At 37.4% G+C, this 26,976-nt stretch overlaps 1 protein-coding gene across 3 annotated transcripts; it reads left to right on the top strand.

Annotated features, from left to right (window-relative positions):
* The first annotated feature begins 91 nt into the window (after positions 1–91).
* On the top strand, positions 92–26,976 carry frem1a (Fras1 related extracellular matrix 1a). 3 transcript variants are annotated; one of them, XM_053629003.1, is made up of 37 exons: positions 92–283; positions 8,289–8,667; positions 10,885–10,979; positions 11,065–11,378; positions 11,517–11,713; positions 11,817–12,140; positions 12,454–12,562; positions 12,673–12,804; positions 12,914–13,258; positions 13,357–13,499; positions 13,702–13,898; positions 14,577–14,667; positions 14,761–14,928; positions 15,147–15,355; positions 15,505–15,598; positions 15,692–15,944; positions 16,134–16,337; positions 17,046–17,231; positions 17,367–17,563; positions 17,786–18,008; positions 18,162–18,306; positions 19,207–19,348; positions 19,524–19,719; positions 19,847–20,111; positions 20,962–21,388; positions 21,827–22,028; positions 22,544–22,688; positions 23,117–23,246; positions 23,431–23,503; positions 23,669–23,818; positions 23,995–24,206; positions 24,303–24,350; positions 24,817–24,987; positions 25,141–25,272; positions 25,426–25,541; positions 25,636–25,721; positions 25,818–26,976. In XM_053629003.1, exons 2-37 carry the CDS (start codon positions 8,425–8,427, stop codon positions 26,018–26,020), a joined length of 6,567 nt encoding a protein of 2,188 aa, XP_053484978.1. In that variant the 5' UTR covers positions 92–283; positions 8,289–8,424; the 3' UTR covers positions 26,021–26,976. The 3 variants fall into 3 exon arrangements, with proteins under 3 accessions (XP_053484978.1, XP_053484979.1, XP_053484977.1); XM_053629004.1 differs by lacking the exon at positions 92–283 and adding an exon at positions 2,949–3,325 and having other exon boundaries at positions 20,962–21,379; XM_053629002.1 differs by lacking the exon at positions 92–283 and adding an exon at positions 2,949–3,325.

Raw genomic sequence — 26,976 nt, 5'->3', positions numbered from 1 at the left:
TTTGTGGATTCAAAGTCTCTTTTCAACTTGCTGAAAATTTTTACAAGCTTTTCTATCTGGCAATTGTTTATAACAAGTAGAGATACTCAACATTTGCTTGTGGAAAGCCTGCTTTTCAAGTAATGTGTTTTCATACTGTATAGTATTGTTGTATATGGTTGTTTATGTATTTGTTGAGAGTTCAAGGATTGTGTTCCAATGTCCTGGGTTTTGATCCTGTAAGTTTGTGGACTTTTTGTATGTGTGGTTTTTGTTCTTGGATTATCTCTTCAAAGACATGGAGGTAAGTGGACTGGTGTCTCTAAATTGTAACTATTGTTAGATTGTGATGCTCTGCAATAGACTTCAATTCCATCTGGTGTGTATACAGCCAATGTCTTACAACCAGTGTTCCTGGGATAGGCTCTGGGTTCACCACCACCCTGACCAGGATAAATCAGTTAGTAATTTTCTGGCTCACATGTTTGAACAGTAGATGTCAGTGTTGATTAATTTAATCAGTTGTATTCTTCAGTTGTCCTTTTTCTTCTTAAACATTGTGCTTTCTTGTAACCAAATTAATACAGTATAGTTTTAATATACATTGAATCACATTTAATTCACCTGAGCCCAAATTAAAGTGACTGTATTGTAGCTACTGAAAATTGTGAAAGAGTAAACGTTATATAGTGCATAAATACATAAAGTAAGTACGTAAGTACATAAATGCAATCAAGTATTTACATGTCAAAGTAGATTTAAGAGAAGTAAATGATTCTAGAAGATTTTTATATTGAGACTAGAAGTCAGGACACATGGGCTAAGAATTTCAAATTTACACAACTAAATTGGTATGAAATGTGTTCCTATCTATTCATGTAAAGTCAAGCAAAATCGCAACCACATCATCTAGGAATTCCCCATTTAAACTTTAATGTGGGAAGAGGCTAATCAACAGTTCTTGCATAAAGATTATTGGTCATGCTATCCATACAAATATGGTGTGGGTTGTATTGAACATTTTAAAACTATAGTTAATAAATGTTATCAAACTAGACATAAACATATGATTGGATTGGTCATCTGGGGAAAACTGGCACAAGATCTTTGAGATTTCTTATAAGTTTTGGAACGTCTAGATGAAAATTGAATTACAAGCGTTCATTTTCAGTTGTACTTATGTGCGGGAAACAGATAAACAGCACATGAAAACTCAGAAAATAAATTAATGACTTAATGTATAACCAGGCATCAATTACAAGGTGTTTACCTTTTTAATGCTATTCATTTGGCGTTAGAAACATCTAATTCAAACTATTACGTTGAACATCTACTTTTAGAAAGTTTTAGTAACAGAACATTGCAAACAGTTTCTTAATGGATCCAAAAAGATTATACTGGGTTTTGAGCCATTATTAACTTGTCCAACTTTACTCTGAGCTTTTCAGTGATTCCAGCCTCTTGTTTGGCTTCATTGCTCCTCCTGGTCTACTTTACTATTATATAAGCCAGTTTCAGTCACCACTGTCAGAGAAGCATGATCAATGGATTATTTCACCTCCCAAATAGGGGCCTGGTGGCAGAAACTCCATCTTTTAGCGCAACTGCTGACATGCCTTGGTTTTAAGAAAAGCGTTTAAAGAAAATTAGAGGTCTAATTGCGGTTCTTTTGTGAGGTCAAGCACTTTTATCTTAAGGAGGTGTTAAAAGAGTACTGATTTTCAGAAAATAATAAGCTTCCAAAATACTTATAACTTGTTCTAGTAATTATTTTCTACTGAGAGAGTACTTAATTTGTTAAGTACAAATTCAAAGGCATGTTTATAACAAATTAGTAATCCTTAATATATACATATGTATTATTTGTAATCCAAAGGAAAAAGAAGAGTTTTGTTTAGTCACATGTTGCTGTGGCTATTTTTTTTTTTTAATGAATTTTATATAAACTACTTAAGGAAAGACTTTTTGTGCCTCAGTACAATGCAGTCAAGGAAACAGATGGAGTTTTCATTAAGGAAATGTACTTCATAAATCATTTAGTACTTCAATTTGTAAACTGATATCCAAATTCACCAATTCGGATCATTCCCATAATTAGTAATTCAGTTTTCAGGGGGAAATAGTCATTATACCTCCATTAAACAGGCAGTGACCTTGTCTGGTATTCAGTGTGAGGAAGGTGAACCTGGATCTACTTACTTCTTAAAACAATCATGTGCCAACAAGCCCCAGGGAGTGAAAGAAGTAGATAATAGGTTGTATGTACATAAAGACTCCTTTCCTGTAAGTATGGAGGCATTGTATGGGGTGGGGTGAGTGGGGGTTATGGAGTAGGGGAGGTGGGGGGGGGGTTCCTTTCTGCAAGCAATTGGAGTTACTTTGCATGCAACAACTGTTTTTTTAAAAATCAGTAATTATCAGTGATTATTGTGTAAACTTCTGTAATTTTCTGTAAGCACATTAGGAAAAGTGGATTTTTATGCACTCATGAAGATGGCTATATTAGCGAACATTAGCTTTTTTCTCCCCAGTTATAGCTTGTCTCTCTTCCTCATTAATCATCCACTAAATACAGAGCGTTATTCTTCTTGATTAGATATTGTTGAGCTGTTAACTGGCAGCCATTTCTAAGTCAAAGATCACATGGCACAGGAAACTTGTGCCAGAAATGTGTCTAGGCTTGTCAGCTGTTGGTTTAACCATAACATACTTCATTTACACTCAATCATTTTGGTTTTGCTGTTGACTAGTTAGCTGCTGGTGGTTTCAGAAAGAAAATGTTTGTCACTTTTGCCTTGATCCCAGCGATACAAATCTCTCTCATGGCCTGAGTGCAATTCATACAGCAAAAAAAGTACAGAAACAAACAAATTCACATTTGTTCCCACAGCATTAGCCTATATTGAAGGCAGTTTTGAAATCCATGTACACTTTCTGTCTGCATTCCTGTTCAGTTATGATGAAAGATCCAGCAGTCTTCCTTCAGTTTTTAATTAATGTTGCAGGCTTTGTCATGTCCTGCAATCCTGAAAACATTCACTATTCTCTTCTCTTTAATCTTACATTGTCTGTGTTTGTGTCTCTATTCTGCTTGCTTCTGCATTTCTCCCTTTGTTAGGAGACTCTGTACTTCCATGCACTCCTCCCTCTGGACTCTGTGGAGTGGGACAACATCTCTGATTCCCTCCCCTGTGCTCACACAGACTGCCTCCCTCTTCCCTCCCCCTGTCTCTGTGCAAGCTGCTCAAGGCTCTTTGCTCAATTAGACAGTTGCTGTGTAAGATAGAGGAGCGCTCTGGGGCAGTAGCATGTTTTTGGAGATAGAGAATTGCTGTTTGTGCTTTAGGTAAGAACACAATTGTTTGTTCTTGCGTCCATGTCTTAGAAATATACGTGCAGGAATGATGATGGAAATTAATTCAGTGGAGGATGACTGGTTTAGAAAAGCCACACATCCATTGACAGCTGTCAAGCAGAGATTTGTTGCTAAAATAACATGATGATAAAGTAGAAAGCTCATAAAAGAATAATAGAAAGTGTTCTTGTACTATTTGCGTTTGTGGCATTTAACATTGCATTGAAATAATCTTTGGTATTTTTCTTTCCTGACAAAAAAACCCAACAACACAAGGGCTTTAATGAGACGTGGTATGAATATTTCCTTCTTGGTGTTATTTTGGTATTAACACACTTTTTTTGCAATTATTTTTGATTGCTCCAGTCTTTAACTAGTCTACTTTAGCCATTATAATACTGACGTCAGTCTTGACCACATTTGGGATATAGGGACATTCTTCATAGTTTCACAGGGTCAGGGTCAAGTGTAAACCTAAGCAGTATTCTTAAGACAAGTGCACAACCTCCACTTGGATTTGGCACTGGCCTTTTTGCCCAGGAGTCCTTAACATTTCTGCACACTGGACAAGGCTATCCTGGTATTCTGCCAAAAAATGGAGGCTGAGGCTATTTAGAAAGAGGAGAAGCAGCCTTTTTGCCTCCCCCCTTACACCCCTTTGTGCTTTACTCATCTTTGCTTTGGAAAGAGTTGGCTGTCTGGGACCCTGTCATTAGTGAGATGAGAAGCAGGGCTCAGCGCTGTGAAGAACAGGCTTCCGATTTTGCAGGCTCCAGCCGTTGTCTCCACTTGTTCCCAGCTGTGGATAGAGCGTGCTTGTCAAGAGAGGAACACCACATGTTTTTCTCTGTATGACCCAAAATTGTGTCTTCTGGAACTTAGACTTTGCTTTGCTGTAGTGTAAATTATACCCAAGAGCTTTACACTGCAAGAGATGTTGAGTGCATTCTTCTTTGAAAGTAGGGTTTCATGATGCTCAAACCTCACAATGTATTATACATAAAGTCTAAATCATAATAGCAAGACTTTTAGTCAAACAAGTAGTCAAGCATGTGTTTAATCAGCGACATATTGTCAGAGTTGTGATTTTAATTTTATTTATTTATTTTTCAATACATTTTGATGCTGAAAACTCTGCTCCTACATGCTTGAATGGAATTTGAGGCTAAGATGCAACCATTCAGGGAGCATGCAGACTGCCGGCCACCCACCCTGCCTACCTTTAGTTTCCTTTAGTTCAGAAGTTCTAAATCTCATTACTAATTGTAACCAACATGTACTGTAAGCCCACATGTACTTTTCTGCATATGGGAAGTAGGTCAGTTGAGTTACATATTCCATATAAGTGCAAGATATTTTCATTCCACACTAAATGTACCCAATTCTAATACGCTGGCTTTAATTAAGTACAGGGTAGGAGCTGTTAACTACTAAAAATATTTAAATGTGTAAAATATTTAGGAAATGTACACTCTTTTTTCAGGGTAGTCAAGTACAAATGTTATCTATAGTTTTTACAATTTAACCTTACTATCGTTGATTCACATGTTAAGCCTGGTTTCAAGCTTTTTATTAAGTAGGAGGTACAAATCATGAATGGATTTCCAAGTAAGCTGCCCTATGCAGACCTCATATATAGTATTGAGCTCATGGAGCTCTTTCAACGATGGGCTGTTGAACTTGGTCCAAACCTTTGCGAGATCACCCTAAACAAGGATAACGGTATAATCATAGATGATGTCTTTACATGTTGAGTCTTGTTCTGAAGAACAATGTTTGTGGTTTGGGAACTGTGAGATCTTGTTGTGTGATCAGGTAAAGTGTTGGGAATGTGGTGGAAAGAGGCTTTGTATTTTCTATTGTACAGCACAGCTGGGCTTTGGATGGACATTTTTCCCCTTTTCCTTTATATTATATCATAAGCTGAAAAAAAATTCTGTTCATTTGGACTTTAAAAAAACATTTTGTGTTATTATCTGCACCAATTAGTACCATTATTCAATAGGCAGATACTCATCATACAGTATCTACTCATCATTTATCATTAAAAAAACACTAGAACTGGTAGTAGCATTTTTATTTCAGATGGATGTAGTATATATTATGTTACATTATAAGTTTGCTTACCCTCATCCCTACCTCCAACATTTAGCCAGATAAGATCTGTGCTTTAAGGCAACAATCACGTAATGTATAAGAAAGATATATATTTTTTTTATTTGTTCATTGTTCTGTAGAAAAAATCCACACAGTTTTTGGTTTTGTGAATCGTTGACACCAGTGGCCTGTGGTGTTTGTTTTTTGGCAGACTTAGGGAGGGATATTTATTCTACAGCAAGCCCACAGATTGATTAAGCACAATGTTGTCAGTGAGGACTTTAAAGATGGGAAAGGTCCCACTTCTAATCTGCCCCAAGCACAGTTTGGAATTTGGCCCTTTTTGGTGAATAACCCACCGACCTCACACTTAATCCTCTCTCTGTTATAGGCATCCTGGCCTGCAGTGCTATGTAGGCTCAGCTTACATTAGGTCTCCAGAAATTGGCTTCACTGCTTATCATGTTGGAGTTAGTCTAATGTTTTTTGGTGGCTTTTCTAGACTTTTCTTCTTTTACCCCAATTTTTTTTTTGCTCTTTCTGGACTGAAAATTAGTTTTCTACAGTAATCCTTAAACACAAGGAATGGGTGTACCACTGAGTTATTAATTTAGTTTCCTAGGCTCAGACAAGCTTTGATTAAATTTCTCACTGTGGAGTCTGAAACAATTTAAAATTGAAAACAACTTTTACTGGTTTTGCATTAGTGAAAAGGAGGGTCAAGGACTAAAACGGATGTTCACAGTCTACCAATGCCAACCAGAAATGTAATTCTATCCCACCTGAAAATATTTACAAGGCACCTTTGCTTTGTGATTTCCATTAATAACACCTAATTGACAAACAAAAATGTAAGACACTAAACCAAGGATTCTGGTTCAAACCACATTTTTGGCATTTCATCCTATCTCCCTCTCTTATCCTAAACTAAGTTGATGAGTGAGTCAAATCTGCTGGTCTCCAGGGCATGCTGTGTTTCTCTGGACTCCAGCCATTCATGGTAGTTTTTGTGGTCCAGTCATGCTGCTTTCCATCAAGTGTAATAAGTTTTGGCACTGAGGAAACATGAATTACAGAGGATCCTGTCTTTGGTCATTAGTTTGAAAAACTATAAAATATCATGTTTGGAGCTTGATCTTGTAGTCATCCGTAACGTCTGTGGTGTTTTAGGACAGGTAGAAATCTATGATCAGTGCTTGGAAAAACAAGTGAAAGAAGTCATTTAAGTTTTCCTCCACATAGGAGCTGAGGTTAGAAACACTATAGAACATGTTCTTGAAGAGTTCACGAGGATGATCCTAAGGTTGGTTAAGAAGAGATGAATTGAATAAAATCTCAGATCCAGAATCTAGTCTGTTTTTTATTCTTCTTATATACTCATATAAATAAAACTGAATAACATTGTTAACTATTCACTCTTTACAATAAAAAACAAAAAAACAAAACTATATTATAAAAATAGAATACATTTTAAAATGATAATGGTATATTTACCTTAAGGATACTTGTTTAGGAGACTTTAAATGTGTACCATGTGTGTGAACAGCCAGGTGTTAACATGTGCATTCAATGAAAAGTATGATGTCATTCTAAAAGAAAGACTGGAAGTGAGTTTAACAATAGTTTAGGCTTGGGGGAATGTCTGTTTCCCAGTATCAGGCATGTTTCTGTTAAGGCAAAATTCATAACCAACATATTTCAGTGCTATGGGATTCATCACAGGTGGACAGTGACAAGCATATTGGAAATTGTGTAATGCATACTGATACATACAAAACTTATTACACTCATTACAATACTTCCTAAGCAATTATTCACAACATACTGTCGTCCTGGACAGCACTCAAGTGAGTGCTGAACATTTTGCAAATACTACATCACATTTAGTCACCACTAAACCTTGAAAGCTTGTAGATTGATCTCAGTGGAATAATATTTTACATATCTTTTCAATGTTAGATTTTTTGCATGGCATCTGGGTATTTATCAACCACAATGTCATTTATAGAGTGGTTTTAAATAAAACCTTATGGAGACTAAATTGTTATCTTGTTTAGAGTAGATGTATGTAATAACAGCTGTATTATACAACTGGAGTGTTTAAGAGAGCAGTGATTATATCAAACTTCACAAAATCATTTCCACATGACAGACCTTTTAACTTTTTTCCAACAAAAAGTTTTAGTACCAGGCAAAGCTTATAGCTTAAAGCATTTAAATGCTTTCACACTGGTTAGTATAGTCATGTAACTCTGACATTGATCTCAGCTTTGCAAATATCAACTACAATATCTATATTTGTACATCACTGAACTAACAGTCACATTTATTTTAGCTCAAGTTGTGTAATGTAGCATAACTCATGACAAGAATAACTTAAACCATATACATACAACAGGAAAGGGGAAGCCATTTATCATGTCTTTGAGGTTTTGGCAATGAACTGTAGTTGGAGAAATTAACCCTATTTACTGTAGCTGTGTTTTCTAAGATGACAGATTAGACAGCCCACTCCCCCATGAATGCTAGTCTAGGACTTAAGGTCATTTTTCTACTTGACATCTCACCTCATTGAGACTGGGCTGCATTTTCCTGTCTCTCCACAAACATGTCAAGGAGAACTGCCAGTGAAGTATTTCTCAAAGATAGGAGGAAATGTTTTTAGTGTCCATTGCACTGCATCTAGAAGCCAATGCTTTTCATTGGTTTATTCACATCCACAAGCTTAATTTTTTTTCCTTCTGTATATGCATTCTTGCTTAAAGTTAAAAAAAGAGTTAACTTTAACATTACTATAATAAGCAAAAACACAGCAAATATACTGTATGCATATGTAATTTCATTTTTTTACTTACAGATCTTCCCTGAACATGTGATAATATACAGAACATGTCTTAAGAAAAGAGGGATATAAATCATCCAGTTTGAAGCAAAGCATAAGAAAAAACAAACGGAATTTCATCTAACCGAAAAATATATATGAAGAACCAAGAATGGTTCTTCAACAAAGGACTCATATGTGGCCATTTTGGTTTCTGCTTTTGCTGGGACTTTTGCACTTTTGCATGTGCTCCCTGGTGAAGACCAACCATGGCCTGCGGGTGAAGAGAGGACAGTCAGCTTTCTTGCAGGAAGGAGATCTGCAATTCCACATACCCAGAGAGAGGGATACCTGCAAGCTGGAAGTGGTTCTGAATGAACCTATTACCCAACGTGTTGGCACACTGTCCCCTCAGGTATTATCCCTATTTCTAAACTCTCTGTTCATATCTCAGAACATACTGATTTATGCTTGAAAAGTCTGAGCTGAATACTTAGTCCAGCTAATTATCAGTTCTGCCTTAACTGAAGAGAAGTTGTCATTTTCTCTCAGTTTCAGCTGGTTAAATTCATCTTTTTTGCTGTTAACATCTGGAAGTGCAAGACCCCACAGGCTTTGTACATAAAATGGTAACACTTTAAAATACGGTTCAATAACCTACAGGTAACTATGCAGGGACTAAGCAGGAATGAATGAGTGGTCCTATATTAATTCCTATTAACTACTAATGGATACTGGGCAGTTACTCTGTATGTAATAATCAAGTAATAGTTTTGTACTTTGTTGTGAACTAAGCAATCCTGGAAAACTCTACCTAACTACCGATTAAGTGCAAATCACAAAAGCTCCAACTACCAAAGAACTGCTAGCTGATGCAAAGTAGCCTATTCATTTCTTACATTTCTTACCTCCCATCATTCAATTTTGCAGGAGTGTGTCAGTAATACTTCTGGATAACCACCAATCACAACCTGGTTCATAAATATATGACTCTATTTCTTACTTTTATATCTTTTCCAGATATTACTGAGTAAGTAATTTGTACATGTTAGATAATGACTGAAGTGTCACTGTATCTTTCATTAGGGGATAATGAGGATCTGGAACAGTACTGTAAAGTGAAACACATGATAACTAAGTACTAATGACTAGCTATGTGATAGTTCTCACGTTATTATTACTTACTGAGTAAATACCCAGTATTCATTAGTAATTTGGGTGTCAATGTAGTACTACTCATTTGTTCCTGAATAGTCACTGCAGAAATACCTATACGTTATTGAATAGTTTTGTAAAGTGTTAACCATGAAACTAAGCATGCTAATAGAAAAGATATCCACACATAAATATCATTATAGCCTGCTTGTCTGTGAAGAAAAGCACCTGGGTCAGATTTAGTATAGTTGAAATAAGATCAATGCAGGTATAATTCACATTTAACTTTTAAAAGTCTGGCCATCTAGTTAGATCTACCTTCAGCATGCACAGTGAACTTACTGGATAAATGAGAATGTGGTGACAGATCAACACTCACTTGTAAAATGACACTGTGCCACAGGTTTGTTGTATTGTTCTAGGCATATTTAAAGTTTCTGTAGTAACGTAGATTTAAAAAATATATATTAATGGCTATTTAATGAATAGTCTGTTACTAATTCTAGATGACACAAAAGAATAGACAAGATTAGATAAAATATTATATTTTATTTTATAAAAAAGTATTTTAGTCGTTGAATTATCACGGGGAAAGATGGTGATGTAATTTAATCCAGTATCTTCCACCGCTTAACAGTGAAAACATAACTGCCATAAACATAATATAAACATAATATTTCCTCTTTTTCTTTTATTAAGAAAGCCTGCAGAGCTTGCATTGATTTTTTTCTTAAGGTTGAATTTGAGCTGAAGAGCATGCACATATAGCAGGGCTGGCAGATTGTTTCTTGCAAATTTGGATTATTTATAATTTAAAACATAAAAATAAACTTGTTCTGAAAGATGTCATTAAAATGCTGTGTGACCACAGTTTGAAGTGATTTACAGTCTGACTGTAGGTTTGAGGTGAAGAATTCTGTATTTGTTCATGACAACATGGCATGTAAATATCAAACAGTAATATCACATAGCAGCATCAATTCAAACTGGATGGACAAAGGGGTTAATTTTTCTTTTCTTTACACTGTGGTTATGGTATTCCCCAGGCATTCTCTTAAACATAAATTGACATCATTAAGGTTTTAAAGTCTTTTAAATGGTGCAAACAATTATTTTTGTTTGCAATTATTCCCATAAAGTGGCCGCAAGCAATTTAACCTAAAGTGAAACATAAAAATTCTTCATGGCTGCATCCTGTTAAAAATCCAGATGAAACAACAGTTTTTTTTTTGTTTGTTTGTTTGTTTTTTTTAAATGCTGTTTTTAATTCTTATTTTCACGTGGCTTGCAAAAGCACTTTGGGAATGAGGTGTATTACCACACCTTGTCATAGTTTCAGAAAGGTCTGTGAAAAAGCTGGCCTTTTACGTTGCATTATTATAACATTATTATAGAACCTCTGCTAATTTAACATATTTTTGCAAAGTCTAGTGAAATGGATTTTATGTGTGTTTCTTAACTGCTATTCTTTCACCAGGTTTTTGACTGCCACTATTTGGCTGATGAGGTGAAATATACGCATAATGGTTGTCCTATTTTAAAAGAAGATACTGTCAAACTTCGATTGTACAGGTATGTGTTTTGTTTATAAATGGTGTAATAATTTACTTAAAATCTTAAGAAATTTACTTAAAATCTTAAATGTTTTGTATTTTAGATTCACAGAGACAGAGACATATAGTGAATTGTTCTCACTCCATATTGAGATCATGGAACCTGACTGTAATGTTATAAAGTTGGGACCACAGACGTTGCAAATTCCAGAGTTCTACGGCCTTTCCAATATGCTTGATGGCAATGTGATGTCCTTCCACTATGAGCATCGGCCCAACATAGAGTGTACTATTAGGGTGATGACACCAGACTCTGGTCTACCTGGACATGGTCAGCTGGTCACTGGTGAACCTGACAAGCTAGAAGGGCCAAGAGGAGATGAGCCAGACAGCTTTGTCTCAATTCGACAACAATTAGGTATGACATCTTCCTGTGTGAGCTATACACTATATACTAAATATGCTGTTTAGAGCCAGCATAGCACAGTTCTTGGCCAAATTAAGTACACTTTTGAGCCACGTTTTTCATGGATATTTTTTTTTACACTTTCTTCAGAAAATAAAGCCAGATCCAAATGCAAGAGTGAAGACTGTTTAAAAGGACTAAAATTGGTGACAATTACAAAAGTGTCTTGCGAAGAATTCTTAATGATGGGCATTCGCTATCAGCATACTGATCCTCCATCACCTGATATTGATTACATTGCTATCAAACTGGATCTCACAGACACGAGGAGCAGGAGCATAATCCAGGTATATATGCCAAAAGCATGGACCAGTGTGCAAGCCAGTCACTTGTTACGCTTATTATCTCATCACACATTGTGATATTAAATGATGTGTTTTAATCATCCAGTCAGAACAAGCCTGGATCCCTGTGACCATTAAAGGGTCTGTTCCCAACCAGCCCCCAAAGCCTGCCTTCATGTCCATGTTCATCCTGGAAGTGGATCAGTTCATCCTGACTCCACTGTCCACAGCCATTCTTGATGCAGTAGATGCTGAGACCCCAAAGAACAGGCTGGTGTTCAATATCACCAAGCCTCCCAGTGAGGGCTTCATCACTCATTTGTCTGATCACACCAAGCCCATCTCATCTTTCACCTGGGTGGACCTCAATGAAATGCTTATCAGCTTCCAGCCTCCAAATTCCAGCCATACACAACGCAGGAACTATGAGGTACCTTCTAGACACTGTACAAGATACCAACTTCATTCATAAAAGCACATTTACTCACAATTTGGATAATTTTGCTGCATAATGTACAACTTACGCTCTTAGTTCTTTAAGAGTACTTGGTTGGTTGGTTAGTTAAGTGTTCATAGCTTTCTTTTTGCAGCCCTCTGATAGGTAAACTCTCTGCTTATCAGTTCTAAATAGAACCTGCAATGTCATACTATAGAACGTTGAAGGGTTGAATAATTTTCTTCCTAAAAGTGTAATCAAACATGTTGGTAGTTTGTCACTAATCCTTTAGCCTTTACTCAATTAGGTAGAGCTTGAAGTCCATGATTTCTACTTTGAGAAAAGTTCACCTATTATAGTACATGTGTCAGTCAGGACAGCAGACACAAATGCACCAAGAGTGTCATGGAACATGGGTGAGTATTTTATCCTGATTGAACACAAGTTTAACTACAGTTGTCAACAGTTTACTTTGTGTAAATAATTTTCCTGACCACAGATTCTAACACTGCTGAAATTTTCAAAGGTCTCAGTCTCCTGGAAGGGCAGTCTCGGCCCATCACGTGGGATCAGCTGCAAATTGTGGACAATGATGATCTAAAGACTGTAAGAATCATCACTGTGGATGGCTTACAGCATGGAAGACTGACAGTCAGAGGTGTACAAATAATCATTTGTTCCTACATTAATTATTGATACAGTTATCCTGAAAAGACCATCATCCCTTTATACCACATTAGTGGTTGACTAAAATTAATATATTTTAGGTGGAAAAGGGTTCATGTTCACTGTAAGTGACATCAAGGCTGGAGTGGTGCGCTATTATCATGATGACAGCGATACCACCAAAGACTTTGTGGTCTTTCGGATCACTGATGGCCGCCACCAAACCAGACATAAGTTCCCCATCAACATCTTACCCAAGGATGACAGTCCACCATTCTTCATCACCAATATGGTCCTGGAACTCTCTGAGGGACAAACAGCTCTTCTTAGAGGTTCGATACTTCAAGCATCAGACATGGACTCCAGTGATGACTACATCTTATTCAATATCACTAAGCCTCCTCAAGCAGGGGAGATCATGAAGTTGCCAGGTCCAGGAATTACAGGTTAAAAATAGTTTTTTTTATAAATCAGCTACTTAGCTTAGTCTTTGACAGCTACATATGGTGTCTAACATCTTGGGGAACTCATGTTTTCTTTGTAGGATATCCTGTGATGCGTTTTCTACAAAAGGATCTCTTTCATTCCATCATCTACTACAGGCACTTTGGCAATGAAGTATTTGATGACTCTTTTGAAGTGGTGTTATCTGACTTCCATGATCCTCCCAATCTCTCAGAGCCTCAGGTATAATTTGTTGACACATCCAACACCAATCCTGTAAGCCCAGTCTGGGAATTCTGCTATCACTGCCACCAGACACATTAATTATTTGATAAGGCCCTTCTACTGCATAATATGACATTTCACATTGGATTTCAAATATGGATATGAATTAATTCCAATACATATTTTATTTATTTATTTTTAAATATGACATCTTTTGCAGGTCATTGTGATTCAAATTCAACCTGTCCCAGATCAGCCACCTAAAGAGGCCCCAGGAGTAACTCGACATCTGATAGTCAAAGAGACAGATGTGGTATATTTAACCAAGAAGCAGTTGCACTTTGTTGATGTTGAGTCACCAGACTGTGAGCTTACCTACACTGTTACCATCCCACCTTTCTACACTACCACATATGGGTAGGTGGTAGGGGATATTTTTCAAAGATCTTAAGATCAATATTATGTTGGCTGTTAAGTGCAAAACACATTAACAAACTAAAACTGCTACAGCAAATGAGAAAATGTGACAAGAAAACAAAAAACACAGCATCAAATTTGGAAACACAACAGCAAAACCAAAAACACAACAGCTTTACCTGAAAATGGAAAGGGACATCACATGCTCTTTGCTAGCTACAGTGCGAATTAATCTGAGAAAGTGCAGAAAATAGAAAACTGGAGTTTGCTTAGACTAAGAGAAAAATTAATGCACCTAAATTACTCTACTGATGCTTTTATTCTTGCTTATTTTTATCAAGGGCACTCATATGATGTTATTTTTCATATGCTGTCAACTTGGCACAGCATTAATAACAGTATATAAATGCTTAAAACCTACTTAAAGGAAGCATTGTTATACAGAAGAAATAAGTGTCTAAATGTAATAATATAAGTAACTCTGAATGAAATCAGTTTTCACTAGACCAATTAGATAACATACTGAAGAAGTGCAATTCATTCTCTCAAATGAGCATGCAATATTCAGTAAGGATCTAACTTATGATAACTTATAATCATTTTATGATTTGCTGTCATGTTGTAGTTTATTAATATGTTTTGCACTTAAAAATTTATTTACCTACTTATGCTTGCTAGGGGACATGATGCAGGGCGGTTGTTCCTGGTTGACAGCATCCCAAAATTGGCTAAGGATCCCAATGCCCCTGTGCTTAGACTTTTCACACAGGTAAAAAAATAAAAATAAATGGTTTGTTCCTTTTCTCACAGTTTGGCTGTTTATGGGGGTGCAAATGCTAACAACTTTCTTCCTTCCCACTAGCATACTGTCAACTACATGAAAGTAGCTTACATGCCGCCTTTCCAAGATATTGGGCCTTATCCTCAGCATATTCAATTTGTGCTGTCTGTAACCAGTGAGCAGGGCCGAACTACGACTGGAATCTGTTTCAATATTACAGTGCTGCCAGTAGACAACCAATCCCCGGAGGTACCCCAATCTGTTCAGACAACACAATTTGATTGAACAGTGTGCATTAAATAGAATATATGTTAGTTATTTGATAGGAAACCTTCACTGATAGTTGCACTGATTTGTTGTCAAACAATGCTATGCTACATCATGTTTATGTGAAGCATACACAAAAATGGTCAAATGAAAAGTGGCTACATGCAGGTTTGAATAATGGTGTTTTGTTTGATTCTTAGGTGCACATTAACCAGTTAACTGTGGATGAAGGGGGAGAATGCTGGGTCAGTGCAGATCACTTGCACCTGACTGATGTGGATTCTCTGGAGGACTCACTACGTGTGGCGCTGAAGAGAAGACCTCAGCATGGGGACGTGTATCTGGATGGTGTACCCCTGAGTCAAGGCCAGACTTTCACTGTTAGAGACCTGAAAAGTCTAAAAGTTAGGTCAGATATGTCAGGATTTCATTCACCATTTTCAATTATTAGCAGGATCAGAGTTGGGGCTTTTTTTTTTTTCATTTTCTTGCAAATTTGCATAATTGGTATTATTAACTTATGAATGAATTTCCACTATGTGCATTTCCCCCACACAGATATCGCCATGATAGTTCAGAGACAGAGGAAGATAACATTAAATGTATAGCCACAGATGGGGTGAATTCAGTTGACTTTGTTTTACATATTAAGGTAAAATTAAAAAAAAAAAAATTACTCACTGTATTCATTAAAATTAACATTAACTATTACTAAATGAAATCTAACTTTTATATTCATTGACAGGTAACACTAGTCAATGATGAAATGCCAGCACTGGTGCCAGGCTTGAAGACTGTTCTAGAGTGTGCAGAGGGACAGGATGTTGTGATCACCATAGAGTACATCTATGCAACAGATGTTGATAGTGATGACAGCAAACTGAACTATCTGATTGCTCGTCAGCCATATCATGGTGTAGTGCTAAAGAACGGTATAGTGGTAGACAGGTTCTTTCAAGAAGATATAGAGGCCAGGATCATCAGCTACAAACACACAGGTATTAAAACTACCCCTTCTCTCTCCTTATCTGTATTATGCAACAATATTTCACCTATTGCTCTTTATAATAATTAAAACATATTTAGACCTCTTGCAGATTTGCAAAATATTGGTCTGTATTTGAATGCATCGTGGTTTTATGGTGTCTGAAATGAGAACAGTTACTAATACAAAAAACATTCCAAAGGTCTGGAGGTTGGATTGCTCCCTCGTCGTGACACCATCACATTCGTAATCTCTGATGAACAGACGGCTCCAGTTCCTTCATGCTGCTTTGACAGACCTCCTCAGTTTAACAGGCAAACAAAACATCCCCAGGACTCCTTGTTAATCTATGACCTCAATATTACTGTTTATCCTGTGGACAACCAGCCACCATCCATTGTTATTGGTATACCCTATTTGATCAATTCTAATTGCAAAGCAAATAATCTTTAATTTATTGAAAGTGATTTAAGAAGACTTCAAACTGTAAGAAAGGAGTATTAAAGCATACTGTCTTTCCATAAGTAATATGTTCTTTTTAAATAATAAATGCTGTACTTGTTGAAATAAAGCTACATTTAAGTAGTAAAATGGGGATTTAACATAGAAAGGATTTGGCATAGATTTGGCTACTTACACTGAGGTACACAAACGATATACAGCAGATACTCTTTGTGTAGTAGTTGTACAATTACAGCCGCTCTTTATGACTGCATCACACATTAAAGTCTCACTACCCTGTTAGAGTCACTGATATGTTGAGAATTGGAATTGGCATATCTGTTCAGCATTGGTCATATGGTCCTCTTTCAATGAAGGACAGGGTATGGGGCCTTAACAGTTTTTGCATAGCAACAAATGTGCTATAGGCAGTATATCCACACCTATATGTGCACCTATATTTTAGGGTACCTGAAAAAAGGTCAGAGTAGTGTAGATACAAGGTAGATGTGCTTAGGTAATCATATATGTTTAGCATAACATATATCTATAATTCAAACAAGAGATATGTAATAGCATTTGATATATGAATACTACTACTACTACTACTACTACTAATAATAATAATAATAATGGGCTTATTCTCCATGAAAAATTCTTTCCCTCTCCTCAGGTGAAGTGCTTCAGGTGGATGAAGGAGGCTCTACCTCCATCACTGTAGCACATATTGCAGCCTCTGACCAGGACACTCCTCTGGAGGACCTGCAGCTTGTATTGGTGTCTCCACCACAGTTTGGCTATATTGAGAACATTCTGCCTAGTCCGGGGTTTGAGAAGAGCAACATGGGAATCAGTATTGGTCAGTGCTCTCACAGACATGGTTTTCAAAAGGCTGCTAGTGAAGGCTTACCCAGAATTGTGTCTTAAGTTTAAAACTTTAAGTAAATAAACTCACTAACCAACATTGAAGGCTTTCATATTCTCTGTCCCTCAGCCTCTTTTTTGTATAGGGATGTACTGAATGGACACATAAACTATGTGCAGTCCCGACACCAAAGGACTGAACCCACTGCTGACCAGTTTATGCTATACATCTCTGATGGCGAACACCAATCCTCTGCAATCCCCTTCTACATCATCATCAAGCCAACAAATGATGAAAGTCCAGATTTCCTAGCCAGGAACATTAGTGTGAGCCTAAAATAATTTCTAAAATATACAAATGATTCAATATTTGAGTTTTTCTCCTGGCTAATATGGACTTCCTAGGACCAAACACATGGAATATGCAGTGTATAGCTTATGAAAAACATATGATATTTAAAAAAAAAAAAATTGTGCTACTGTACATCTTATTAAAGAAACTTCTGTCAGTCTTTTTCATAGTAGTAAATATGGAGATGTGCTTTGCAGGTCCGAGAGGGAGACATGAAGGAGTTAGATGCCTCCATTATTAATGCTGTGGATTTGGATGTTCCCAGAGATCAATTAACATTTCGCATCATCCAGCAGCCCCAACATGGGGCTATCATGGGCGGGCTTCATGGTAATGATGTGGCCCATTATAGAAGATCCATCCAGAATCATGGAACAGAGGTTCATGTCCAAGTCTTCACCATGGAAGATCTCAGAAATGGTAATAAATGAATTAATAAGCAAATTAACAAATCAATCAATCAATCAATCAATCAATTAAACAATCATTCAGACAGTCAGAAACTCTGGTCATTATTACATTCTGTGACATGTACAGCAGATATTGAACCTCTTGGTGACTCTGTCCTCACAGGTATGATGCTGATGTATTTGCATGATGACTCAGAGAGTGAGCAGGACAGCTTCATCATCCAGCTGTCTGATGGAAAGCACCAGCTCCAGAGGGACATATTGGTCAAAGTGATGCCCATCAATGATGAGAAGCCGTGTATTATTAGGTATCTGATACAAAATGAAAGTACTCTGTCTTTTTTCTTTCTACACACAGAGAAAAGAATTGAAGTGGCCCATGCATTATTCTTATTAATACAGGCAAGCATATTCAGGGGTGGAAATTCTACTAAGTGAAGTGAAGGTATAGATAATGTGTAAAATCTTAGCTAAAATTTGAAGTATTCAGTCAAACGTATGTGGACACCTGCCCATTAGACCCATATGTGGGTCTTCCCCAATTTGTTGGCAGAAAATTGGAAGCATACAAATGTATAGAATGTCTTTCTTTGCTGTAAAGTTACAATTTCCCTTCACTGGAACTAACAGGCCCAAACCTGTTCCAGCCTGACAATGCCCCTGTGCACAAAGCGAGCACCCAAGGCCTCCTTTTCCATCATGGCTGAATGAGCAAATGCCCACAGCCACATTCAGAAATCTAGTAGAAAGCCTTCCCAGAAGAGTGGATGTTATTATAACAGCAAAGGCAAACTAAATCTGGAATTGGATGTTCAACAAGCACACATGGTTGTGATGGTCAGGCGTCCACAAACTTTTGCCCATACAGTGAGTATAGCATACATTTATAGGCTGGAGGAGAGAAGAAGAAACTCTTCAGGATTTTTAATGAGTACTTTGAAGGTGTAAATAAAAAGTAAGTAGTAAAAAGTATTTTTTTTTAGGAATGTAATTAGGCAGGAGAATTGTAATTAGGAGAGTCTTCAATTCCAATAACACACAAGTAAAGTATAAATAGCCCAATATAATACTTAAGTATAGTAACAAATGTAACAAAATAAAGTAGAATTAATTAATTAAGTATTTTTCACCCCTGAGCATATTATAATTGTATGCTGAAATAATTCTATGATGGAATTGAGCTAATAGCTATGGTGTATGTGCTACAGAAACACTGGGATTGAGGTGGAACCAGGAGAAGCTAGACTTATTTCCAGTGCTGTTCTAAGTGCCCATGACAATGACACGCCCTCCACTAACATCATCTATGTGTTTGAGAGTGTTCCCGTTCATGGCCTGCTTCAGATTAAGGTCAGTGCACAAGAAAGACTTTTCCTAAGCCTACATTTAATTTTAACAAACATCGACTATTACTATGTCTCTGCAGTATCATATAAACTGTACACTATTATTTTTGTGAAATACCAATGATTATATGTCATCATATAATCATACATTTATGCAAACCTCTCTGGTGCCTTCTCAGGCAGGCCTGGACTGGAGGACACTGACAACAGAAATGAACTGTTCCCAGGAAGCAGTGGATATGAATTTGCTGCGCTATGTACACACAGCTCAGCCTGGAGCTCACACACAAGACTTTTTCATCTTTCATCTACAGGATGGCAGGAACCGTTCCCCTGCACAACACTTCCACATCACTATCAAGGAGCTACAGAAAGGTTTTCGTTTATAATGTTTTAATCTCAGCTATTAGATGCTACATCTAATATTATGCATTAGAACGGTTGATATACATATTTGTTAGAAGGTCAGATCATGTGGATTTTCATCATTTCTGTTCTCCAGGAGACATAGCATTGTTTGTAAAGCTGGTGAAAGCTAGCCGTGGAGAGCATGTAGTGATCACTACAGATGTCTTGCTGGCTGTAGATGGCACTGAAAGGCCAGAAGAGCTGCTCTATGTGATCACTGTGCCTCCAGTGCATGGTCATATGGAATACATCAAACACACTGGCATTCCCATACACTCTTTTAGCCAGCTGGATATAGCGGCTAATCTGGTGTGCTACGTCCATGACAACAGACCTACCTCACCTAGAGACACAGTACAGTACGGACCATGCTTGTTTTTGTGACATTTATATTGTGCTTAATGTATTTTAATCTTTATAAGTAGCACGTGACCTTCGCTGACATTCCAGATTTATTTTGTAATGAAAATCTGAGGTTTTTTTTTTTTTTTTTTTTTTTTTTTTTTAAAGAAAACACATCTTTGACTTCTTGACAGGTTGGTTTACTTTCACTTTGGTTAATAATTTCCTACATTACTCACAATGCTGACTACCTGTTGATACCTGCTGAGTGGTGGCAGTGGGATTTAGCTCTTGCTTCATTTCTACCTAAAGACAGTGATGCAGCAGCACTTTAGTCTTTTAGTATGTTAAATAAATAAGGGTCCAAAGCGTCCATTTTCATGCTGGTATTGTACTTCATTGTACAATTGTAATCTCGTAGATCGCTAACTAGCTGATCCGAGTCTCTGCTGTAACAGTCTTATAGCTGAATTGCATTCTGGATGCACACTATGTATGTATATACATCTGTTTTAGGGTATTTTCCTTTAATAGCATAGTGTCTATGCTTAACGTCTACCATACAGAAAATGATAGCTTTAAAAAAATAATAATAATAAAAAGGGTTGCGAAATAATTTCAGGCCTCACACTCTTGGACAGACTCATTAAGATCTTTTGTTTGTGCTTCTAAGAGAAATCCCTAAAAGGTTCTTTGTAGAGACCTGTGTTTCCTATCAAGGAGGGTTCCTTTAAGAAGCTAAGCTCCATTAACTATCAAAATACCCTTTGAAGAACCCTTAAGAAACCTTTTATTCTAATAATGTACAGAACTTGTGGTGAATGCAAATTCTTTGTTTACATCTTGATTTTTCTAAATTGTTTCTAGGTTTGTCATCAGTAATGGAAAATCCACACGTAATGGTACTCTGGAGATTTTGGTTGAGATGACAGACAGAGTTCTCCCTACGCTTATGCAGAAGGCTGGTCTGCAGGTTCCTCAGGGTTCCACCATTACTATCACCACTGATAACCTGCACCTTTCTGACCCAGATACCCCGCCCCATTGCCTGATCTTCATTCTTGTGCAGCCCCCACAGTATGGTCAGCTTATTATGAAAGGTTTCCCCTTAGCTCCTGGGAGCAACTTCACACAGCAGAACCTACTGGACCTGGATGTTGCTTACAGACACTTGGGTGGAGCTTCTCAGATTGACCGGTTTACATTCATTGCTGCTGATAGCACGGCAAGAGGCTTCCTGGTGAGAGGGAAGGCGCATACAGATCCAGTCATCTTTTCTATACAGGTGTGCAGAGTTGAGTGTTAACCTATGAATTTTTGGTAGAAAAGAAGACCCCTTTATGACACATATTGACTATTACAAACATTGCTATAGTATCTGAGTTGATTATGTAATAAGTAAGGAATAAAACACAATGGTCATTGCTGTTACAGGAAAATAATCAACATCAAAGTGGTGTGATGCTGCGAACCTTTCGGCAGTACTCTCAGAGCTGCACTGTTATAGAAAATTAACCAAAAACAACTAGCCAATCAGATTTGAGAATAGTGCTTTGGTGATACAATTAACACAACGCACCGTAGATAAACCATCATAATGTTTAAAGTGGGTTTCAAAGAAGTACCAATACTATACTCATGATACACTATAGAGAATTTGTGTAAGGGTTGTCTTTGGTCTTTGGGGTACAAATGTATTTTTGACCATAAATGTGTGTGTGTGTGTGTTCAGATTGAAACATTAGACCGGTTTGCTCCACGCATGATGGTGCTTGAGACTCTGTGGAAAGTGGAACTTCTAAAAGATGGACGTTATGGAATCTTTATCTCATCTAGAGAATTAAAGGCTCAGGATATGAATGCTGCAGATGAGAATCTCATCTTCCACATACTCAGAGCTCCTTACTTTGGATACTTGGAGAATGCCACCAATGGTAAGAAGATGATGTAAACAGTTCTACAAAAAATTATCGCTAAGTCAGTGGCTTAGTGGTTAGTACATTTGCCTCGCACCTCTGGGGTTGGGGGCTCAGATCCTGCCTCTGCCCTGTGTGTGCAGAGTTTGCATGTTCTCCCATGCTTTGGGGGTTTCCATCCCTAGTCAAAAGACATGTGTTATAGGCTGATTGGCATCTCTAAATTGTCCGTAGTGTGTGAATGGGTGTGTGAATGTGTGTGTGACTGTGCCCTGGGATAGGTTGGCACCCTGTCCTGGGTGTCCCCTGCCTTGTGCTCCAAGTCCCCTGGAATAGGCTCCAGGCTCCCTCTGACCCTGTGTAGGATAAGTGGTAGAGAAAATGGATGGATGGATGGATGACCGCTATGTCTGCTTATAACAAAGCTCAATAAGCATATAAGAATATGAGAGAGTTTGTTGACTGTGTAATGGTGTACTGAGCGTAACATTGGTCAAGCTATATCACCATCAGACTTCCTGCTGTGTCACCAGGTGCGTTTGTGCGTCAGAGGTTCACTCAAAGGGATCTGAACAAGAGGAATATTCTGTATATGATTAACCTTTCCCTGGAAGCCTTAAGTGACAGTCTGGAGTTTGCAGTCTCTGACCCACTGGGCAACACTGGACCATCTCACAAGTAAATACATGCTAAAAAGTTTGCTTATATACCACAAGCTCATAATGAAGGCTAGCATTCTGAAAGAAGCAGTTTGTTATTTTAGTGCCCTCTGCTGCCTGTGAGATGAATTGCAATTGCAATAGAAACAGACAAGCATTTACATTCTCCCCAACCAAATCCTTGAAGCTATATGTGCCTTGAGACTGGCCAGAATCATTTAAGCAGCAGATTGGAATGAAGAAATTAGCCAGTACTATTCCATAGCAATATTGCAAATCACTGTTTTAAAAAAATAAACTTGAAATTATTATTATTATTATTATTATTATTATTACATGTCTAAAACACCTTTAAATGTTGTGAACAGCACCTTCAAGGCATAATAAGAGAAAAACCATCACTGTCCATCAATGTTCATCTCGTTATTTCTGTTTCTCTATCTGTAGATTAGAGTTCAGCTGGGCCAGTGTAGAGCTGACCAAGACAGAGTATCGTGTGTGTGAAGGCAAAGGACCACTCTCTCTTACAGTTCAGAGGAAGGGCAATATGCAGGATTCATCATATGTAACTCTCAAGGTGAAAAATGTAGCTCTCTATTTTCAATTAGTAGGAAAGGCTAAGGGAAACTGGCCTTTAGTGCATTATAACCAGTATGAATCCTGCGGGTTTCAGAAAGTATAAAGTATAAATGAACAAATTAACTCTCAGCCTAGTTGTTGTAAATAGATATATTTCTTTCTATGTTCTTTTCACTCATCAGGTAAAGGAGCTAACAGCAGCTATAGGAAAGGATTTCATATCAGCTCCCTCAACTCTGATTCAGTTTGACCCTGGTACTGTACATTTGCTGATTCTTTTTTTTTTTCCCCCATAAAACCCTTAGTTGCTGTCACCTACAGCTACTACACCAGTGCTTTGTTAATAATATACAGTACCAAAAGGATGATGGTTAAAAACACTTATTTACCAGACTGAATACTAAAGTCGTATATGTCCAGGTGTGGCCAGTCGGCAGTGGAAGGTAGAGCTTGTGCAGGATTTTCTGGAGGAGGCTGAGGAGATGTTTGAGGTGACACTGGATTCCGCTGTAGGTGCAATACAGAGAGGAAACAACAAAGCAGTCATTACGATAATGGACAACAAGAATGGTCAGATCATAAATTAATAAAGTACCAAAGAGGGTTTAAGACCTGACAGCTACTTTGTGGCCTTTGTAGCCTATGACAGCTGTCTTTACTATTTGAATAAGCAACTGAATATGTACATTTCTTACATTTTATACATTTACAAATCAATGATCTTTTGGATATGGCTGCCTCCATAGGGCAGTGTGCTGAGAAACAGTCTCCCAAAGGGCCAGATCTTCAGGGTAAGGAGCTCCAAGCAGGGTCCTACCCTAAACATGGCTCCATCCAGGTAGAGACTTTACCTATCACCCTGGGAGATGGGTCAGAGTCTGTCAGAGGCAATAACTTAGCTCAAGTTATTACCCCCTTCTCCAAGAAAAGACTAAGAACCAATGGCAATGGAAAGTCTGTGAGTTGATATTCTTATATGAAAATGTGTGCCTCTTGTAAGCTATGTATATCACGCTCCAGTGTAATTTGTGTAATAGCTTATTTTCACACACAGATTCGACCCTCTTCAATCATTCAGAGTGGATCTGATGTTCTTTACACTGTAAGTCAATGTACCATGGTTTCTCATGCTTTTACTAATAGACATTGCCGCAAAGCAGCTTTACTTCAATCTGAATTCATTCACTTAAAAATGAACAAGGCAGAAGTATGAGTTGCAGGAAAAACTCTCTAAGATGTCATGAAAAAGAAACCTTGGGAGAAACCCAATGCAAAAGGGAACCCATCCTTTTCTGGGTGGATTTAATTGTTATAGTATACAGGTACAGAAGAGTGAAGTCAAACAGTACTAAATGATGTTTATTATGATCATATTGTGAATAAAAGTCCTGGGACAGTCTCTAGCAGCCGAACTTATAGTCATGACTGTAATAATCAAGTTAATGAATGTGGTATATCTCCTGTTCCTCAAACTAGGGCTGTACTGCCAGTTAATGTTCCATCATTAAAATGATATAACAGTTTATTTAAAAAAAACTTTGAAAAGCATTTCTCTATATTTATTGCAGTATCATGGAATAATGTCACTGACAGTAGAGGATGAAACTACAGCCTTTAACTCTGGGAAAAAGGCTCAAGTGCAGGTAACCAGTAGAGGGCAGCAGCGTTCCCTCCCAGGCAAAACCACAAGCCACCTTACAGCACTTCCTACACCTAACCGAAGAGGCACAGCACCTCAGGTATAAATCCAGTGTTGAGCATTAATAGAGCATACAGAATGTCATGTATAAGATTTGTATGTTACAATCAGGTTGCATATTTACAACTAATTCAATACATCTGTGTGCATGTTTATCCCAATGTAATCAGTGTATACATGGTTATGTGCTCAGAATATTTTCTCTAGGCCAGAGCCTAAGGTCTGCACTCCAGAAATGGCAGGTTTTCTCCATTTCAATGCAAGCTTAGGCCAGCTCCTGCAGTGCAATGGGATATCCTGGAAACCCTGGGCTGCTACAGATGAGGTAATCAGCATAAGATAGACAACATACTGTACGTATTCAACCTCTTGGATGTAACATTTCCATCAAATCCCATCTCATCTAATCCTTTTTAACGAATTCATCTGATTTTGTAAAAACAGATGATCTAATAGGAGTTTTTCTCTACTCTTCCAGACTGTGAATGCACAGAAGTGTCCACAGGGGTGGACTTACCATAGTCACCACTGCTATCTGTTGATCACAGAGCGAAAAGCTACATGGAACAATGCAGCCAGGACCTGTCGAGAGAGGTGTGATCAAACACAAAACACCAAACCTACAACAGATATTACATTCCTTCTTAGCTCTGCCTTGTGTCATCAACTCTAATTGTTATTCACCTAGCTTCCAAGGCAACCTTGTCAGTGTGCTATCAAAAGCGGACATGGATTGGCTCTGGGACTTCAGTGAGAGGAAGCCCTTCTGGATTGGTAATTTGTTCGGCACTCCATTCAGCTCATATACAAATTCATGCAAATTGAGAACATGTTTATGCTAAATTGGACACTTGTGATAACTCTGTGCAGGTCTGAATGACCGGGTGAGTAAAGGCCAGTGGGAATGGATGGATGGAGAGCCGGTTACTTACACCAACTGGAGGCGTGGTCCACCCCGAACCAAAATCAAGAGCAACAAGAAGTGTGTTTTGGTCTGGAGGAAGACAAAATGGCAAATCAGAGATTGTAAGACTGGAAAGGGACACCATTTTGTGTGCTATGTGAAAACATGAGCTGCTACTGATTACTAAATCATTTATACCCTCTCTTAAGATTACTTGTTTACTTCATGATGTGAGACCATCCAGTATATGATAGCGCTTATTTGGAACTCACATTTGGATGGTAAATAGTGAAATATTATTCTTAACATATAACAATATTTAGAGAGGCACTGTATACTATAATGACTGTATGTGTTCAAAAATGTTTGGTAATGGATGCAGACATTCATACCTCAAGTGTGTGGCAATGTTTTATTTTACAATCAGAACTAAAGCTATGCACATTGAAACTGAAACGACTTCTGTAATCAAAATCAACACTGCAATACTTTAAATGTAAACTCTCCTAGATAGATTTCTTACTGCATAATTATTTCATGTATGTATGTATTTATATACAGTGACAAAAAATATGTTGACACTTTTGTTTTCGTTATTTAATATCTTTCCAACCAATGGAATGGTCTTTTATAAATGATGCAATGCCCTGGTACAATTTGCCCAAGATCACTGTTTACAGCATTTTTATCTAGAGCTTGATTTATTGTTTCTGTAACCTTTAAATATATTTTTTAATATAGTGTCCAAATATTTTACTCCCTATCGATTTCATTTTTAAACAGTCTTTGTTTATACTTAAGAATATAGTGCTGTGAAAGTATTTGTCGCTCTACTGATTACTTCTGTTTTTGTGTATATTTCATGCTAAATTGTATCAGAAATTAAAACAAAATCTAAGATAAAACAAAGGCAACCTCAGTAAACACAAAATATAGTTTTTACATGATAATGTTATTTACTGAAGCAAAAAAGTTATCTAATACCAACTAGGTCTGAGTGAAAATGTATTTGCCCCCATAGTTACTAATTCCGCAAATCAATGAAACTGCATTCATAATGGGGTTCAGCTGGACTAGACGCAATCAGGCCTGATTACTGCAAACCGTGTTCAATCAAATCATCAC

This window comes from Ictalurus furcatus, chromosome 7 (assembly GCF_023375685.1).
Source record: "Ictalurus furcatus strain D&B chromosome 7, Billie_1.0, whole genome shotgun sequence".
In the NCBI taxonomy this organism is placed as follows: domain Eukaryota; kingdom Metazoa; phylum Chordata; class Actinopteri; order Siluriformes; family Ictaluridae; genus Ictalurus; species Ictalurus furcatus.
Note: the sequence above shows the minus strand (reverse complement) of the source record. Positions and strands in the feature narration are given on the sequence as shown.

Excerpts from the sequence above, each read along its gene's own strand:
- frem1a (XM_053629003.1), top strand. The coding sequence starts at position 8,425 with ATGGTTCTTCAACAAAGGACTCATATGTGGCCATTTTGGTTTCTGCTT. Across the intron at positions 19,720-19,846 it reads TATCAAGGAGCTACAGAAAG|GAGACATAGCATTGTTTGTA; the intron begins GTTTTCGTTTAT and ends TCTGTTCTCCAG. Across the intron at positions 24,207-24,302 it reads CCAATGGCAATGGAAAGTCT|ATTCGACCCTCTTCAATCAT; the intron begins GTGAGTTGATAT and ends TTTCACACACAG.